Consider the following 19,576-nt stretch of genomic DNA (forward strand, 5'->3'; position numbering starts at 1 on the left):
GTAGATGAAAAAATTGTCTACAAAATATTATCAAATTGTATCAAAAATATATTAAAAAATTATACACCATAATAGAGTGGGATTTTTCCTAAGTGTAGACGCTGACTTAACGTCTGAAAGTCAATTAATGCGATCCATCAGGTTAACAGGCTAAATAAGGAAAATCACGTGATCATATCAATAGATGCAGAAAAAGCATTGGACAGACTCTAACCCTCATTCATGATAAAAGCTCAGCAAACTAGGAGTGGAGGGGGACATCTTCAACTTGATAAAGGAGATCTACAAAAAACCTACAGCTAACATTACACTTGATGGTGAGAAACTTGAAGCTTTTCTGGTAAGATCAGAAAAAGGCAAGAATATCCCTTCTGACCACTGTTATTTGACATTGTACTGGAAGTCCTAGCAAATGCAGTAAGATGATAAAAGGAAATAAAAGGTAATTTGTGACCGCCTGGAGGGGTGGGATAGGGAGGGTGGGAGGGAGGGAGATGCAAGAGGGAAGAGATATGGGAACATATGTGTATGTATAACTGATTCACTTTGTTATAAAGCAGAAACTAACACACCATTGTAAAGCAATTATACCCCAATAAAGGTGTTAAAAAAAAAAGGAAATAAAAGGTATATAGATTAGGAAGGAAGAAACAGAACTGTCTTTGTTCATAGATGCCATGATCATCTATGTAGAAAATCTGAAAAAACTGACCAAAAAACCTCCTGGAACTAATAAGTTATTATGGCAAAAATGCAGGATACAACATTAATATATAAAAGTCAGTTGCTTTCCTATATACCACAATGAACAAAGAGGAATTTGAAATTAAAAACATATACCATTTAAATTACTCCCTGTGGGACTTCTCTGGCCATGTAGTGGTTAAGATTCCGCCTTCCAATACAGGGGACACGGGTGCGATTCCTGGTCCGAGAAGATCCCACATGCTGCGGAGCAATTAAGCCTGTGCACCACAACTACTGAGCCTGTGCTGTAGAGCCCGTGAGCCACAACTACTGAGCCCGTGTGCCACAACTACTGAAGCCTGCATGCCTAGAGCCTGTGCTCTGCAACAAGAGAAGCCGCTGCAATGAGAAGCCTGCACACCGCAACGAAGAGTAGTCCCTGCTCGCTGCAACTAGAGAAAGCCTGTGCACAGCAATGAAGACCCAATACAGCCAAAAATAAATAAATAAACAAATAAAAAATGTTTAAAAAGCTAAATAAATTACTCCCCCCATTTTAAAACTTTTTTTTTTTTTTTTTTTTTCGGTACGCGGGCCTTTCACTGTTGTGGCCTCTCCCGTTGCGGAGCACAGGTTCCGGACGCGCAGGCTCAGTGGCCATGGCTCACGGACCTAGCCGCTCTGCGGCACGTGGGATCTTCCCGGGCCGGGGCACGAACCCGTGTCCCCTGCATCGGCAGGCGGACTCTCAACCACTGCGCCACCAGGAAAGCCCAATTTTTTTTTTCTGTAAATATAAGCTTTGACATGAGAATGATACCATTTATTTTTGCCCTCTTTTCAACCATACAAATATTTATGGAGTGTCTGTGGTATGTCAGATACTGTCCTGGCTCTGGGATATAGGACTGAGTAAAATCAGACTGAATCTATTGATTTTCCTTTGTTTTCCAGAGTTTACATGAGCTGTGTGGTTACTAAGGAGCGTGACTCTCTACTTCTGTCAATTGGGTAAGAGAGAGAGTGCAGTGGGTGAGATGCTGATGGGCAAGGGATGCATGGCAGCGAGGAGGGGTCTCAAATCTTCTTGTTTGGGTTTCATGCTGAGTTGAACTGACCTCCATACCCTGGAGTCAACCGCAGCAGACCAAATCATCAAGAAAAGGAGGAAATTAGGAAGGAATAGTTAGGTCAACTCAGAAAGAAAAGAGTAAAGAAGAGGGATTATTTCCTACCTGGTAGTAACCACATAATACAATGCAAAGACATAGTCATACTAGCAGCATGATGCCAACACAGGAAATGACAATAGGCCCACAGGGCAGAATAAAGGGCTCAGAAACAGACTTGTTAGGTGATTGGTGATACCCCAAATCAGTGAGGAAAAGATGGATTGTTTAAGAGATGGTGTTGTGACATCTCATTCAAGACAAGGGGAGAAATAAAGATTGGCTAGCACCTTACACTACAGACACTGTATAGAGGTGGAATCCAGATGGCCTCAGAACCAAAGCAGGAGAGGTAAAACTATAAATCTACTAGAAGAAAATGTAGAAAGATATTTCTATGGCATAGAATTGGCAAACAACTTAAATAACATACAAAAAGCATAAATCACAGAGTGAAAAATGGTATGGATTGGATACACAAAACTTAAGAATTTCTGCTCAAAAGAGACACCATAGAAAAGTCATCAGAAAGATGATAGTCTCAGAGAAAAATCATATGATGTCTGAAAGTAACAAGAGATGTCCAGAAAACACAAGGGATTCCTGAAACGCAGCAGAAAAGACAGAACACACCTGCTTAAAAATGGGTAAAGGATGTCAAAAGGCAACTCACAGAATGGGAAATATAGCTGCTATGTGGATATGAAAAAGTGTTCCAATCCACTATAAATAAAAAAATGTAAATTAAAACAACAGTCAGATGTGCCTTTGTAATCTATCAGGTGGGCAAGAGTGAGAGAGGGCAGTTGCTGCTGAGGATGTGGGGAAATGGAAATCTTTGCTTGCTGCTGCCTAGGGAGCTGCAGGCATCTGGGAGATTCTGGCAAGTATTTTTTTTAATTAATTTAATTAATTTATTTTTCGCTGCATTGGGTCTTCGTTGCTGCACGTGAGCTTTCTCTAGTTGCGGCGAGCGGGGACTGCTCTTCGTTGCAGTACGCAGGCTTCTCACTGCGGTGGCTTCTCTTCTCTTGCTGAGGAGCACGGGCTCTAGGCGCGTGGGCTCAGTAGTTGTGGCACGTGGGCTCAGTAGTTGTGGCTTGCGGGCTCAGTAGTTGTGGCGCACGGGCTTATTTGCTCCACGGCATGTGGGATATTCCTGGACCAGGGCTCAAACCCGTGTCCCCTGCGTTGGCAGGCGGATTCCTAATCACTGTGCCACCAGGGAAGGGAAGCCCTTTGGCAGTATTTAGTCAGTTAAGCATGTGTCTACCCGAAGGCCCAACCACCCCTCTGCGTGGGTATTCCCGATAAACTGTCACCCAGTGCTGTGACATACATGGCATACATCAGAGTGCATACAGAGACAACCTGTTTCCACCACTAGGAAAACAATGAGTAAAACGGCTTGCATTGATATTGTGGAATACTGTTCAGTAACTACAAAGAACACACAAGATGTAGACACAGCAACGTAGATCTTAAAAACTCAGTGAGAATTAAAAAAATATAACAGACAGAATGAAAACAACAACATAAAATTTATGTTAATTAGAAAACGCACAAACAATACAATGTGTTTTATAAGACATGTATATTCACAGACATGTATCAAACATACTTGGGCGGGTGCCTATGGGAGAGGAAATAGAAATGGGGAATAGAAATAAAAGGAAGTAAATAAGTAAAACAGGAGTGGGACCACATAAGGACTGATAATGGTTTGCTGTGAGCATGAGCTCCAATTGAAAACATTCGCTAGATGGAGCAAGCAGGAAGCTGAGCTCGGTCAGGGGCACCGGGCTTTGAGCAGGATGGCCAGCCGTGGGTGGGAACCTGGGGCACGTGAATGGGATTGCATCAGATATGGGATTAATCAGGGGTTCTCAGAAACTGCTTGGTCCAACTCCCTTATTTTCCAGGAAGGCGTCTGTGATCTGGCGAGTTATGGGTCCTCAGAGCAATGAGTGGCAAAGGTAGGACCAGAAGCCACAGTTTCTGCTGCCCCCTCAGCGCAGGGATTTTCCTTCTGCACTTCATCTCTTCGGCCACGGGGAGGCGCCTTCACAGGGGCGGAGGCAGCAGGGTGTCTGGAGGCAACTCTCTGTGTCCAGATTCTTAAGGAGAGTGGCTAGATTAGCCACATAGATAAAACCTTACCTGCTGCTCCGCCCCTCCCCGCAGGCGGCGCAGCTTCCCCTGCAGCACTTCCGCTCTCGGGGAGGGAGCGGGAGGGGGCTTTGGAGGCAGCGCACAGACCTGTTCGGCTGCGCGCGGCGTCGCTCTCCTAGGAGAGCGGCAGCAGCAGCCGCGGCGGCCCCAGGGGCTCACGCCTCCCGCAACACCTCGGGGGAGCCGAGCGTGCCTCTCCTGCGAGCCCAGCACCCCCAACCTGCTCCCCGCGCGCAGCTGAACCGCCGCGTGGGACTCGCCGCCCAACATGGATTTCCTCCTGGCGCTGGTGCTCGGGTCCTCGCTCTAGCTGCGGGTGGCCGCGGACTTCGACGGGAGGTGGCCCAGGCAAATAGTGTCGTCCATTGGCCTGTGTCGTTATGGTGGGAGGATTAATTGCTACTGGGGCTGGGCCCGCCGGTCCTGGGGACAGTGTCAGCTGGCTTCCAGGAATGAATGCAGTAAAAATAGGAAAACAGAATTAACAAAAGCTAGAGGAAGGAAAAAGGATAGAATAAAAGCCCATGTATTTTAACGATCAGTCAGCAGTTGATAGAGTTGGTACCCAGAAGCATTGGGAGTGGAATACAGATAGGCGTCTCCACCAGTATCCAGTATTAGGATCCGGTATTAGGAGGCTCTGCGAAGAAATCAGTGTGAGAATTTTTTGTATCAAATTTGTATATTATTATTTTTGTATTCATTGAATATCAGTATGAAAAGTCATTACCATAAAACCCCACAAAAAAAACCCATATCTGCTCAAAAAAATAACCGGCAATGGTGAGACGGGCTAATAATTCTCCAAGGAATATAAGCAAAGCAATCAATGGTATCCATTGGCGTAACAGGCACGCAGAGAACATCTTTGCTGACTAATCCTTACTGAGACGTGGCACAGTGGAAAACATCCTGGCTACACTATCCATGCAGGGCAGGGTTCAAGTCCTGGTTCTACCGTAAAACGCAGGTGGCTCTGGGCAATGATCCACTTGGCTCAATAATGTTTACAGAATACCTGTCACCCGCCAGATACTGTCCTGTCATGTGGAATACACCTGTGAATGAAACAGACAAAAACTCCTTCTTGCTTCTGAGAGGGTTCCCATCCTAGTAGGTTCCTGCACGGTTGGTGCAGCCATCCCAAGTCTGGGATAACTTCTTAAGCTTTGGGCGTGGACCTTGAGTATCTGGAGGTGTCCCCTCCACCAGACTCTTATGGGATACATGGCAATGGTTCCGATTTGCGTGGCTGCAAGTGACCCTAACCACAAATGCTTTACAAATGTGGTCCCAGGAGTTGACTTCTCTGGTTTTTTTTGGCCATACGTGAAGCTTGTGGGATTTTAGTTACCTGACCAGGGATCGAACCCAGGTCCCCTACAGTGGAAGTTCTGGGTCCTAACCACTGGACCGCCAGGGAATTCCCAGGAGTTGAGTTTTCTTTTCTTACTTGACAACACCTAGTTTCATGAAGACGTTTGCTTCCCCAAACCTGCAACTTCATTAACTTGGACACACTTGTTTCCTCCTAGGTTTTGGCCAGCTTGCCCGGGGCTCACCCAGCCCTTTGGGGTACGTTTTGCAGCCATCCCCAGTCCTCTGACTTGGGGCCAGTCAGTCCTCTTCTTTTGTTCCAGTCAAACAGTTCTTCTTCTGATGTTTCTCCTTGCCTGTTTCCTTTGAAGAAAGACACCTCTGTTAAGTCATTATTTGAGCCAGAAACATGCAATTTGTTGGCCCTGATCACTAGACTTCCACCATGGGAGGTAGACGGTTGGTTCCGGGAGTCTAGTTTAGGATGAGAAAACAATGCCTAACATTGTACATGTTCAGTTAAGTGTCAGAGTCATCAACTGACATCGTCGTCAAACTTGGACTTGCCCTTGAATTCATTAGGATATTTATTGTGTTTATATTAGCGAAACCAGACAAGTTCCAGGGAGTTTTAGATGTTCCAGGGTCTCTCTCTCTCTCTCTGTTTATTCAGATGGAAAGTGCAGGACGTTCTATAGCCCTGGTCCTTACTCCTAGTCCCTCCTTCTAGCACTTTTCTGTTGTTGTTAGGGGTCTTCCATGTCCTCTCCTTCCTTTCCAGCCTCCAAAGTCTTGTCCTTCCCCCCTCCCTGTCCCGCACACCACCCTCCATAGAGTTGGGTCAACAGGGATAAGCTAGTATTTATAATTTTAATAATTGTAATTATAATTCAAGTATGGAAAGACAACTTCTGAGAGGGATTTGAAACATAGTAACAGTTCCTTTTAAAATTATAGCATCTTTTAAATAAATGAAAGTGTATGTGGCAACCTGATGTATAAAACAGAGAGAAGCAGAGTTGTCGGGTTGAAGTAGAGAGAGGAGGTCTATCCACTTAGCCTCTCCCTTGAACTCGTGGTCTATAGTCACCAAAAACATCTGGACAAGCTGAAGCTAGTGGCACTCAGTTCCATTTCTACTTATGGAAGAGCAAAATTCTTTTCTGTTTAAGTCTTAGATCCTTGTCTTTGGGTTTTCACTGCAACTACTTTCTCTACAACCATCTAATCACGTAGTGGCCAAGAGTCCCTGTGCTCTACGCGTAGATCCCGGGTCATCTCCCTCTTCACTCCTTCATGGATGGAAAGAACAGACACAGCCACACTTGAGACTTGACTGCCACTTGGTGGCAGCATACTCAAAACAATAGGTTTACATTTCTAAGAAGCACATGTTTTGAAGGTTAACTCTTTAACCTCCAACTAGTGGTAATAGCGGCAAGATGATAGATGAAATGGGACACAAAGCAGACAAGTTTTGGCAAATGAGACAGTGTATAGAGGAAAGAAAATTTCACCTGAGGAAGGAGCCAGTTTTGATGAAGGGAATCCAGGTGACTATGGGGCAGCATACAAGCATAACAAAGAAGGCAAAAGGTCATAGATAAGTTTCTGATTCACAGTTTTGTTCAAGATCAGCCATGTGCGCTGTGGGTTATTACACTGATGCAACAGTAGTCCCAAATACTACCAGGCAAGGTATTCTGAAGGTCACTGAACAGAAAGGCTCACAGATCGAATTAAGATGGTCTAATCACAAGGCTTAAGCCCATTTAAAAAACAGCAAGAAGCAAGGGGAAAAGTGATGAGTAAATTAGCCCATGTAAAGTAAGGTGTCAGGGGGTGGAAGGTTCATACCTGCTCCACATAGGATTAGGCAATATTGACATGTCCTCTCTCCTCTGTTGCATGCACCTTCCCCTCTGTTGGTGTGTTTAAGAGGACTAGAGTGGTTCCAACAGATGGAGCGTGTCTGGAACCAACACACATGCTTACTTCATCAGAGAGACACTGGAGCAGGTACACCTGGCCACAGCAGCAGTTCACCTATTAGCCTGCTGGGTATCTGTGAATTTTATCTGCATTCTTTGGGAGACGATGCCTAGGGCCAGAATGGGGCCATACTGGGTGTTACCAATGGTTGGCCAATTTAGGATGACATGGCTATCAATGCACACGTGGCATGCTCATGACTTCTGACTTAATCTTTCCATTACTTTCTTTCTATACGTGGTACTCTTGTTTGTTTCACCAAATATTGTTTCATAAATACTTTATTTTTTAATATTGTGTGCTGTCACTGTCTTACTGTATATCTTAATGCATGATATAATTTCTTTCTTTTATTTTAACATCTTTATTGGAGTATAATTGCTTTACAATGGTGTGTTCGTTTCTGCTGTATAACAAAGTGAATCAGCTATATGCATACGTATATCCCCATATCTCCTCCCTCTTGTGTCTCCCTCCCACCCACACTCCCTATCCCACCCCTCTAGGTGGTCACAAAGCACCAAGCTGATCTCCCTGTGCTATGCGGCTGCTTCCCACTAGCTATCTATTTTACATTTGGTAGTATGTGTAAGTCCATGCCAGTCTCTCACTTCGTCCCAGCTTACCCTTCCCCCTCCCCGTGTCCTCAAGTCCATTCTCTACGTTTGTGTCTTTATTCCTGTCCTGCCCTTAGGTTCTTCAGACCATTTTTTTTTTTTAGATTCCATATATATGTGTTAGCATATGGTATTTGTTTTTCCCTTTTTGATTTACTTCACTCTGTATGACAGACTCTAGGTCCATCCACCTCACTACAAATAACTCAATTTCGTTTCTTTTTATGGCTGAGTAATATTCCATTGTATATATGTGCCACATCTTCTTTATCCATTCATCTGTCGATGGACACTTAGGTTGCTTCCATGTCCTGGCTATTGTAAATAGAGCTGTAATGAACTTTGTGGTACATGACTCTTTTTGAATTATGGTTTTCTCAGGGTATACGCCCAGTGGTGGGATTGCTGGGTCATATGGTAGTTCTATTTTTAGTTTTTTAAGGAACCTTCATACTGTTCTCCATAGTGGCTGTATCAATTTACATTCCCACCAACAGTGCAAGAGGGTTCCCTTTTCTCCACACCCTCTCCAGCATTTATTGTTTGTAGACTTTTTGATGATGGCCATTCTGACGGGTGTGAGGAGATACCTCATTGTAGTTTTGATTTGCATTTCCCTGATGATTAGTGATGTTGAGCATCCTTTCATGTGTTTGTTGGCAATCTGTATGTCTTCTTTGGAGAAATGTCTGTTTAGGTCTTCTGCCCATTTTGGGATTGGGTTGTTTTTTTGATATTGAGCTGCACGAGCTGCTTGTAAATTTTGGAGATTAATCCTTTGTCTGTTGCTTCATTTGCAAATATTTTCTCCCATTCTGAGGGTTGTCTTTTTGTCTTGTTTGTGGTTTCCTTTGCTGTGCAAAAGCCTTGAAGTTTCATTAGGTCCCATTTGTTTATTTTTATTTCCATTTCTCTAGGAGGTGGAACAAAAAAGGATCTTGCTGTGATTTATGTCATAGAGTGTTCTGCCTATGTTTTCCTCTAAGAGTTTTATAGTGTCCGGTCTTACATTTAGGTCTTTAATCCATTTGAGCTTATTTTTGTGTATGGTGTTAGGGAGTGTTCTAATTTCATTCTTTTACATGTAGCTGTCCAGTTTTCCCAGCACCACTTATTGAAGAGGCTGTCTTTTCTCCATTGTATATTCTTGCCTCCTTTATCAAAAATAAGGTGACCATATGTGCGTGGGTTTATCTCTGGGCTTTCTATCCTGTTCCATGGATCTATATTTCTGTTTTTGTGCCAGCACCATACTGTTTTGATTACTATAATTTCTTTCTGTGTCTCCAAACTCCCTGTTTATTCATGATCTGTATTTGATACTTCCTATGTGTTTTGTCTATGTCCTGAGCTACCAGCTTACTTTACTTCTATGCTTAACACTTATTATGAGTTTCATTCATCCTGTCTTTCTTTCTTTCTTTTTAGGATTAGAATTGAATATTCTTAAGTAATAAAGCAAGTACCCATTACCTCAGGCTTCTGCTTTCCCATCTTTACAATGAGTAAGAATTTTTGCCCCATCTGTCTCTCAGGAATGCAGCTTCAGGTATTTTCAAGAACCATATGATTGGAAATCATTAAAGTGTGAGTGGGTCAAGAGACGCAAAGGGAGAGATACTCGGGGGTTGCTATAAGCTTTGTGATATGTGGACTGTGGTGGTTTGTTGACAAGGGGTGAACTTGGCCTTGGAGTCAGATTTGAATAGACTTGGATTTAAACAAAATTGGATTTGAGTTGAATTGAATTAGAACGCCAGCTCTGTCTGCCACTGAATGTGGGCAAATTGCTTAATTAAATGCAGCTTCTGTTTTTTCGTCCATAAAAATAGAATTAATAGTGTTTATGTTTCTGGAACTCTCCCTACCCAGCAGTCAAGTGGTCTTTGGGACCTGGGATAACATAGTGGAGACAGAGGCTGTAGAATCTGAAGAGATTGGAGTCCAAGATCGTTTCAAAGAAATAAACTTCACACAGATTTCATGTGTGTTTTCTCTAGACTTTTTGCAATTCCATCCCCTCTCATTTCCACCAGCACCTGTAACCAACAGTACACACAACCAAAGCAGCAAGAGAACGAGTTGTCTATATTACCCTTGTGAAAAAAATGAATACACAGAAACCTCAATTAAATAGAGTCAGGAGACCAGAAGCGGAAGCTCTCACACCCTATGATGATAGTAGAGCCCAATAAGAAGAAGAAGGAGTGCTTTTCTTTCCTGGCAACAAGCCATAGACTCTTTGTTTACTATAGCCTTCCCAACTTCCTTTTCCCTGCTGTAAAATTTTGAGTTCCCTTTCCCTTGTCGTATGGAGTTTTTCTCATGGCTCACTGTGGTTACAGACCCTGAATTGCAATTCTTTGCTGATCCTGAATAAACCCACTTTTGCTGGGGAAATAACTGGCAGGCTATTTATTTTGGTCAACAGTTTGGTGGCCAGTACAGGGATCCAGAGAATACCCCTGATGATTCCAGGGCTGGTGGGTAAACTGGTGCAGTACCCACACTGAACCCATTGTCACTCTCTGCTTCTGTCACCAAACCTGGAGGTGGAATGCTACTCTTTCTCCTGAATCTGAGCTTCCTCCTTCTTTGTGTTTGGAACCTCTCCAGGTTTAATTCGAGATCTATTTTAAGATTATGTCTTTTCTGGTTAAGGTCTTGTTCTGTATGCAAGTACTTGTTTGGCACTTGGGTCTGATTTTGAAATCAGACTATTTCATTGGAACTGGCTAGCCTTTGACCCATTCCTTCAGGAACAGGGGTTGTTTCATTGGAACTGTGCCGGTTCAGCCTTGGGCCCATCCCTTTGGAATAGGAGCTGGTCTATGGGAACTGGGCTTAGAAACCTTCAGCCTGGCTCCTCAAGGACCGCGTTGTTCCCTTAGAACTGGCTGGTATTAAGCCTACAGTTTGTTTGAGGTATTTGAGCTGCTGGAGTTGCACACTATTTCTCTTATTTGAGTTGTTTAAACTGTTTTGAGATGTAAGCTATTTATGCTGTTTGAAAATTATTCTCTTTCTCTAGAGAAAGTCTTCTGAGAAATGGGATCCCAGTTATCTACATATTTTGAGGGTATCCTCCCTGCAGGTACTCTAGCCTATTATATATTTAATAACCACCATCCTTCCTCATTCACATTTCTAACTAAATGGACTGACCTAGCCAAAGGCAATTTAGACTATCAATGGCTATTACGGGGATGTTGTGAAAACCTCAAAATTACTTTTCTTAAAACTGAATTGGGAACTTCCCTGGTGGCCCAGTGGTTAAGACTTTGCCTTCCAATGCAGGGCATGTGGGTTCCATCCCTGGTCAGGGAGCTAAGATCCCACATGCCTCACAGCCAAAAAACCAAAACATAAAACAGAAGCAATATTGTAACAAGTTCAATAAAGACCTTAAAAATGGTCCACATCAAAAAAAAATCTTAAAAATAAAAACTGAATTGGACTACCATGGCTCTAAAATTTCCAAAACTGAATGGAATGCCTATTTCAGTTGGTATTTTGAGGATTCCATATGTTATCAAAACCCAAAATTGCCTCTCTGCAAAATAAGATTTTAAGATTAACTGAGGCAAACAAACAATTAAAGAAAGATAAATGGCGTCTAAAGTCTCAGGCTCCATTTCATTGGCTTTTAAATCTCAGGCCATACCTCCAGCGCCATCTTCCTCATTCCCTTCTATGCTGCCTACATCTCCTCTATACCCTTAGCTCCCATTACTAATTCTCTCAGCCAGCCCTTCTTTTTGTCTGAAACTCTTCCCATTCCATTTTCCTGTGAATTTATCAGAGCCTGTCCTTTTTAAAAAAACATTTTTATTTTTTAAATTGAAATATAGTTAATTTACAATGTTGTGTTAGTAACGTAATATTTTATTAATTAACTGCCAAACATACATCTTTGATACTTTTTTATTCTAAATTTCTTGACTGCATACTCTTTTTTTTTAAAATTAATTTTTATTGGAGTATAACTGCTTTACAATGTTGTGTTAGTTTCTGCTGTGCAGCAAAGTGAATCAGTTATACATATATCCAGTCTTTTTTAGATTTCCTTCCCAGTTAGGTCACCATACAGCATTGAGTAGAGTTTCCTGTGCTATACAGTAGGTTCTCATTAGTTATCTGTTTTATACATAGTAGTGTATATATGTCAATCCCAATCTCCCAATTCATCCCGCCCTCCTTACCCCTTTGGTAACCATAAGTTTGTTCTCTACATCTGTGACTGTTTCTGCTTTGCAAATAAGTTCACTTGTACCATTTTTCTAGATTCCACATATAAGCGATATTATATGATATTTGTTTTTCTTTCTGACTTACTTCACTCTGTATAACAATATATAGGTCCATCCACGTCAGAGCCTGTCCTTTAAAATGAAGCCTTCCAAGGATACAGAGGCTAAGCCCTTAATTTCTTATACTCCCAGGACTAAAGCTGAACTCCAGCCTTAGTCAAAGATTTTCCCAAAGTAACCAAAGATCCTCACAGATATGCTGAGGAATTTAATATAGTTATTCAAATTTATCAATCTGGTTTCTCTGACTTATATCAGCTAGTTCATATGCTTGTTGGTGAAGGCCAGGCCAAGCATTGGATGGAAACCACTAATGGCGAATATCCTGAAAGGTCTGTAAGTACAACCAAAAGACCAGCCCACTAACTTACATGATCAGGCTCAGGGAATTACTAGGCAACTTCACTGGGCAATTCCTGGGGATTTTCCAAAGCCTGTGGATTGAAACCAGATTTAGACTTCCTCACAAAATTCTGATGAACCCGTTCATGACCATTACAATGGATGTCAGATGATTTTAAAAGAAAAGTCTGGTCTTCCTTCAGATATTGATTCCACCTGGATAGCTTTTAACCCTGTGTTTGTTGATGTGCTGAACTGGGACCTTTTCCTTCTAGTAAAAAGGATCAGGATGGAATGGAAACTATGTCCATACCAGGTTTAGTTAAGTTGTCAAACCAGCTCTCTCTCATTCTAGATGAATCACCTCAAAGGAAGACTACCAAAATTCTTAATCTTCAACACCAGCAAATGAAGGCACCCCCCCCCACCCCCGCCAAACCCAAAGGCTTCTAGTTTCTGCTATTATTGCAAAGAGCCAGGGCATTGGAAAAGAGATTGTTATAAATGTAAGTGCTTCAGGCACTTTCAGTCTTCTAACCAGACTTTCCAGTGTCCTCCCAGTTCTCAATAATGGGGCTCTGAGGAACTACAGGGGCTCTTTCCAGTCCCTCATCTTAATCAGCCTGGAGAACATTTCTCCAAGTTGAAGATGAATCTCTTCCAGTCCTAGCTAACAGTGGAGCCACACTCTCAGTGCTCAACCCCACTACTATAAAACTCCCTGCCGTGGAGTCCTCAAAGAGTTCCAATAGTGGAGATCTCTAATAAATCTGAAGAGGTTCCTGTCTGTGAACCTATTCCCTTGGTTTAGCCCTTTGAGAGATGCACACCCTTTTCTCCTTAGTTCTTCTACCACTTTCCATTTATAAGGCCGAGACATTTTAGACAAGTACTATGCCAACATTTCTTTCTCCCCAAAGGGGGGAATAATTCTAGGAATTGACAGTAGTCATAAAAGCATCCAACCAGGTAAATTAAATGACCCTTTGATATCTTTTATTTGCTGTCTCTGATGGTACTAGAACTGATTCTGGAAACACTGCTCATTTGTCCCTAGTGCATCAGCTACCAAGGCAAAATCTCCAACTGATTTTGGCACAATGCACAGCACATCTCCCATAAAAATTCAAAAAGGTCTCTTCAAACCTCTTTCCAGAATTAATCAATACCCAATAAATAAGGAGCACTTCAAATCCTAACACCCATAATTTATTACAACTCTCAAGGCCTCATTATCTTGCACTATTCCCTGTTAATATTCCTATTTTACTGGTGAGAAACTAAAGGACCAAGGATGGAGGTTTTTCAGGGACCTCCACTCAATAAACATCATTGTTATCACTTGAAACCCTGCCGTTCCTACCTCCCCGACACTACTGACATCTATTACTACCGGAAGCAAGTTCTTTACTATAATTGATTTATGCAGTACATTCTTTCCTATTCCAGTTGGTAGGGTTAGCCAATACCTTTTTGCCTTCACCTGGCATGGACAGCAATGCACCTGGACAGTAATGCCTCAGAGTTTTACTGAGAGTCTTTATTTCTCACAAGTCCTGAAGGCTGACCTATGATATAAACCTCCCTAGGAGTTCTATGGTATTGCAATATGTGGAAGTTTTCTTTCTTTTTTTCTTCTTCTCAAGCTTCCTCACAGGAAGACAGCATCTGCTTGCTAAGGCTTTTAGCCATAAAGAGATATAAGGTTGCCAAAGGAAAATTGCAGCTTGACCAAACCCAGGTTCAACATTTAAGGTTTATGATATCAGAACAAGGGATACACCTAGATCCAGACAGACTTCATGGTGTTTTAAGTTCCCCCAAAGCCAAAACTAAGCACCAATTGTGAGATTTTCTTGGGTTGGTTGGTTATTGCTGAAATTGAATCCCAAATTTCTCTCATGGTAAAAACTTTGTATGTTTTACTAAATAATAACAACCCCAACTTATTTTTTAATGGGAAAACCAGACAACATAGCTTTCAAGGTCTTAAAGGAAAGTTTGATGAACCCACCTGCCCTTTGACATCCCAATTATCAGATTCCCTTTTCCTTTTTGTATATAAAAAGGAAGGGAGGACTTCCCTGGTGACACAGAGGTTAAGAATCTGCCCGACAATGCAAGGGACACAAGGTCGTTCCCTGGTCTGGGAAGATCCCACATGCTGCGAAGCAACTAAGCCTGTGCACCACAACTACTGAGCCTGTGCTCTAGAGCCTGCGAGCCACAACTACTGAGCCCATATGCCACAACTACTGAAACCCACATGCCCTAGAGCCTGTGCTCCAAAACAAGAGAAGCCACCAAAATGAGAAGCCCACACACCACAATGAAGAGTAGCCCCCGCTCACCACAACTAGAGAAAGCCCGCGCACAGCAACAAAGACCCAGTGCAGCCAAAAATAAATGAATAAATAAACTTATAAAATAAATAAACAAATAAAAGTCTGAGCCTTTAGAATGGGCTATCCTGTATATTTACAAAAAAAAAAAAAAAGGGAAGGGAATGCCCTTGGGGTACTCACCTCAAAACATGGAGACCATCACAGATCCCGGGGCGCTGGGATACCCCTTGCCTTGGAGCTATTATAGCCACTGTGCTTTTGGTTAGGACCATGGAGAAAATTGTGGGATTCCCTTTAACCATTTTCGTACCTCATGCATTAGAAGCTCTCCAGAATTGCCATCACACTCCACATTTCTCTTTCAGCCTCCTCACCTCCTATGAGGTCCTTTTGTTAACTGCTCCTCACATAACTCTTTTGCGTTGTAATAACCTTAACCCTGCTACTCTTCTCGCCTCTGTCACTGAGGAAATCACTCACAAGTGCTTGATGCTAATGGATCACATTCTGACTCCTTGTGGTGATCTACAAGAAGCTTCTGTGGGTAACACTGAGTTCTCATGGTTCACTGATGGTTCTTATTTAAAGGTGACGGTATTGTGCTAGGGATGTTATTACAGCTCCTTTTGATGTTGTTGAGGCAGCATCTTTACCTGTGACTGCTTAAGCCCAACAAGCTGAATTACACAGTTACACAGGCTTGTACTTTAGCCAAGGACAAAACTGCCAATATTTATACTGATAGTAGTTATGATTTTGGAGTAGCCCATGATTTTGGAATGTTGTGGGAACAACATGGTTTCCTTTCTTCCTCAACCTGGGCACTCCGTCTGTCATGGTTGTTAGTGAGAAGAGGCAGTTGAGGATGGCTGGCAAAGGAAACCCACTAGCCTTCCTAGCTTGAATGTTTCAAACCTTTCATTTTCTAGAAACTCACCATGGCTTACGCTCTCATTTTTGCAAGGAGAGTGACTCAGTGGTTCTAGCAGTTGGGTGATTAAGGGGAAGATGGGGAGGTGCTGGGATTCCAGGAGTGCCGGGGCAATGTGGGGAGGGAGGCTGGGGCTGGGAGGACAGCAGGAGCAGGGGACGGGCTGTGAGAATCCAGTGAGCAGGAGGGCAAGGAAGAGGTTGAGGAAGGGAGAGACAGGGAGAGGCAGAGATGGGGCACTCCTTCCTGCGGGTGGCCCTTAGGTATGTTTCAAGGTTGCCTTTTGAGCACTGCATCATCTGGAAACTGGACGGGGTCGGGGGGTGGTCTTCATGAAGCAAATACAGTGCAGCGCTTCACCACCAGTGCACATCTCTTCATTGAGCAGAACAGCCTTGCACATTCCGGACTCTCAGCACCTCCCTCCACTAAATGCCCACAGTGCCCTGTGCTGTAAGCCCGACAACTTCAAACACTGCTACATCATTTCCAAGTGCTCCCGAGAGGGAGGTCCACCCTGGTGAGAGCCACAGAAGGAAGCAGGAACAATTAAAAGCCACTCTCTCTCTTAACCAATCTGGGAGTGTCACCCCACAATCTGGAGCTCGAAGGGGCAGGAGAGACCGGGGACGGGCCCTCCCTGGGTCTCCACACCAGGCAATCTGGACACATATGAGGAGCATACTGAACACTGCAGTGGTGTGGGCTCGCCCTCCTGCCCTGCCGCCTGACACATCGTCACCAGGGCCAGGGAGGCTCCTCCTGATCCAGCACTTCCTGAAGTTTCATTTAAATGGAACATGCCATAAAGGAATACCCACTGCCAACGTCTTCGTGGGAAGACAGCCAGTGGAGTAAGTAAAAATCACAGGAGTCAGTCCCGGATGAGAGAGACCTGGAGAAACTCCTCACTCTACAATTCTTGGCTCCAAAACTATTTCTGCAATGGGATGGAAATCTTGACCCAGTTATTGGCCACTGTGTGTCCTACCGTTCTGGTTGTGCTGAAACAAGAGATCATCAGTAGAATGTACTAGCAAATCCCTGCAAGAAAATTATCTTATGACTCCAAGGGAGATGGCGTTTTGGAGTTGAAAGCGTTGTTGTCCCAGCCTGAACCTAGGGTAGCTTAGAACAGGGAGCATCAGAATAGAAATGGTTGACAGAAGATTTGTTGAGTCCATAAAGTATTTCTTTTTTTTTTTAAATTAAATTAAAAAAAAAGTGAGGCCAGCACGTAAAATGGTGAAATTTCTTGCCAACCCCAGATTTCTGGAATCTCTTGAAAGATGAGGCGGCCTAGCGCTGCCAAGCTGGCATAGCCGCATGAACAGGGAGCCATGGTCTGGAGTGGGCATGGCTGATCGGGAGGGACCCTATGTTAGCTACTAGCCCCTTCTGGTATTTAAGTCTTCAAGATCCTCCCACAAAACTTGTGAGCATGGCAGGATTACTTAGAATCTACACCCAAGCAAGCCTTATAAAAGAATAAAAACAGGTGTGAGTCAGGGAAGCAGCATCAGGTAGGTTCAGAAAGCTGGGGATCACGTTGGCGATAGCTAAGCTGTTGACATTTAGGTGGATGCAGGGCTCTTGTGGTCACAGACTGTCCCCACAGTTGGCATCGAGACAGTGGGAATAGCATGCCACTTTCTGAGCCTACGTGCCCGGCACTGAAGGCTTTACGTTTGTCACCTAGTTTAAGCCTTCTACCTTAACGTCACCTGCCCAGGCTTCAGAAAAAGAAGTTAATGGAAGAAATCTGGGCTGAAGGATGTTAGACACAGGTGTTTTTGGCTCTGTGGTGAGTGGAAACTGTGTTCCTTCCTTTCCCGATATCACAGGATTCTCAAGCATAGGTTTCCGGTGATAGTAAGAGACTTCATGGTGGCTACCATCCACTTCTTGAAGTCCTTGAATACATATGGGGCAGATCCAGCCTGGGTCATGGTCTGTGGTGACAGTGTGGGTGGGGGCGTGGCAACAATAGTTTGTCAAAACCTTGTGGACAGTTCTGATCTCCCCAAGATCCGTGCTCAGATCCTGATCTATGCCGCTCTCCAAGCCCTGGATTTCCAGCCTCCTTCTCATCAGCAGAACAAGGATGTTCCACTGCTCAGGCAGAATTTGGCCTTCTACCGTTGGTGTGGTTACCTGGACATCAGCCCCTCTTGGAAAAGAACCGTATTGGAAGGAGCCCACTTGCCTGCCGAAGTCTGGGAAAAGTACAGAAAGTGGTTGGGTTCAGAAAACATTCTGGAGAAGTTTAAGAAGAGAGGCTACACGCCCCATGAGCCCCTGAATGAAACTGCCTATCTGGAGACAAACATCATTCTAGATTTGATGAACTCACCCCTGATTGCAGATGATGAAGTAGTCTCAGTAGTCTCAGCTCCGCAAAGCTTGCATCGTGAGCTGTGAGTATGATATCCTCCAGGACCATTCGCTGTTGTACAAGAAGAGGCTGGAGGACCTGGGAGTCCCAGTGACTTGGCACCACATGGAGGATGGTTTTCACAGGGTGTCGGTCACCCTTGACCTGGGCTGCTTGTACTTGCCCTGCTCCACGAGGATTCTGAATGCTGCAGTCCATTTTATAAAAGAGTTGTGACCATCTTTCCTTCCTGCTGCAGTTGCAAGAGTGTGAATTCCGCCATCATCCGGTTCCCATTGGGGCTCCTTGCTGCCAATGTAGGTGATGCTGAGTAGGGCTGGGGAGAGTGTTGAGGATGCCATCTCCTCTTGCTTCAGGTTCTAGAATCCTAGAATGCATGTTTCTGATATCTAGAAGGAGAGCAGTAGAAGAGACAGGTTTGGGAGGAGGGTGGGGCTCTCTAGCCATGTTCACTGTAGGGAAAATTTGAGCTGACATTCTTCAGTGACCATTTGCAAGAGTGAATGAGCATATAAAGACTGCTCATGGCCTCCCCGAGGGAGAGTCCAGGCTGCTCAGGCTGACCAGGCTGTGGGCAACAGGAGTGTCTACTCGGCTGGGCCTTGGAATAACCCAGGAACGTCATGTGCAGTCTCATGGGCCTCTTCCAATCTGGCTCAGAGGGCAGGGCTCTGACGTCCTAGTGCTGGGTGGACGTGGAGAAACTGGTTTCACTCTCTTCCTCTGGGTACATGGTGACACTTCTCCCGCCGTTCCTCTGCCTCTGAGTTCAGAGTCTCAACTGCTGAGCTGGAAGAGTGAAGGTGGATTGGGTAGGTTTTTCATGATGGTGGACACCTAGTGGCAGATGAAGACTGGAGCCACCTGATTGATTGGCAGAGCTCTGGAGCTCTTGGAGTCAAAGTCAGGCTTCCAACCAAGGCCCCGGCAGCAACATGTTCGAGGAGCGGAGTCCAGAGGGAAGCTGAGTCCCGAGTCAGAGACCCATGAAGACAAAGTCTGACCAAACTCAACCATGTCCACAGTGGAAATCAAAGGAGGCCCCAAAGAACTGAAGATGTGTTAGTGAGAACTGTATCTGTTTTAAGACACAGAACCAACTCAAACTGGCCTAAATCAAAGAGAGAATGTATTGGCTAATGTAGCTACAAATTCCAGGGATAAATCAGGCATGATTTGATCCAGGAACTCAAACAGTGTCACCAGCTGCCTTCTTTTCTTTTCTCTAGTCTATGCTCTTCTGTGTGAACTTCACCTTCCTCTCTCTATATTGTGGCCCTGAGTACCTCCATGCTTGTA

The 19,576-nt window shown here is 44.0% G+C and overlaps 1 protein-coding gene across 1 annotated transcript; it reads left to right on the forward strand.

Moving 5' to 3' along the window:
- The first annotated feature begins 15,763 nt into the window (after nucleotides 1-15,763).
- LOC137209983 (arylacetamide deacetylase-like 3) lies at nucleotides 15,764-18,493 on the forward strand. The gene is given in 4 exon segments (XM_067711513.1): nucleotides 15,764-15,944; nucleotides 17,410-17,418; nucleotides 17,727-18,261; nucleotides 18,263-18,493. Coding segments are annotated over 4 exon segments (864 nt in total). The 5' UTR covers nucleotides 15,764-15,855.
- Nucleotides 18,494-19,576: the final 1,083 nt, after the last annotated feature.

Source organism: Pseudorca crassidens, chromosome 2 (assembly GCF_039906515.1).
Source record: "Pseudorca crassidens isolate mPseCra1 chromosome 2, mPseCra1.hap1, whole genome shotgun sequence".
Lineage (NCBI taxonomy): Eukaryota > Metazoa > Chordata > Mammalia > Artiodactyla > Delphinidae > Pseudorca > Pseudorca crassidens.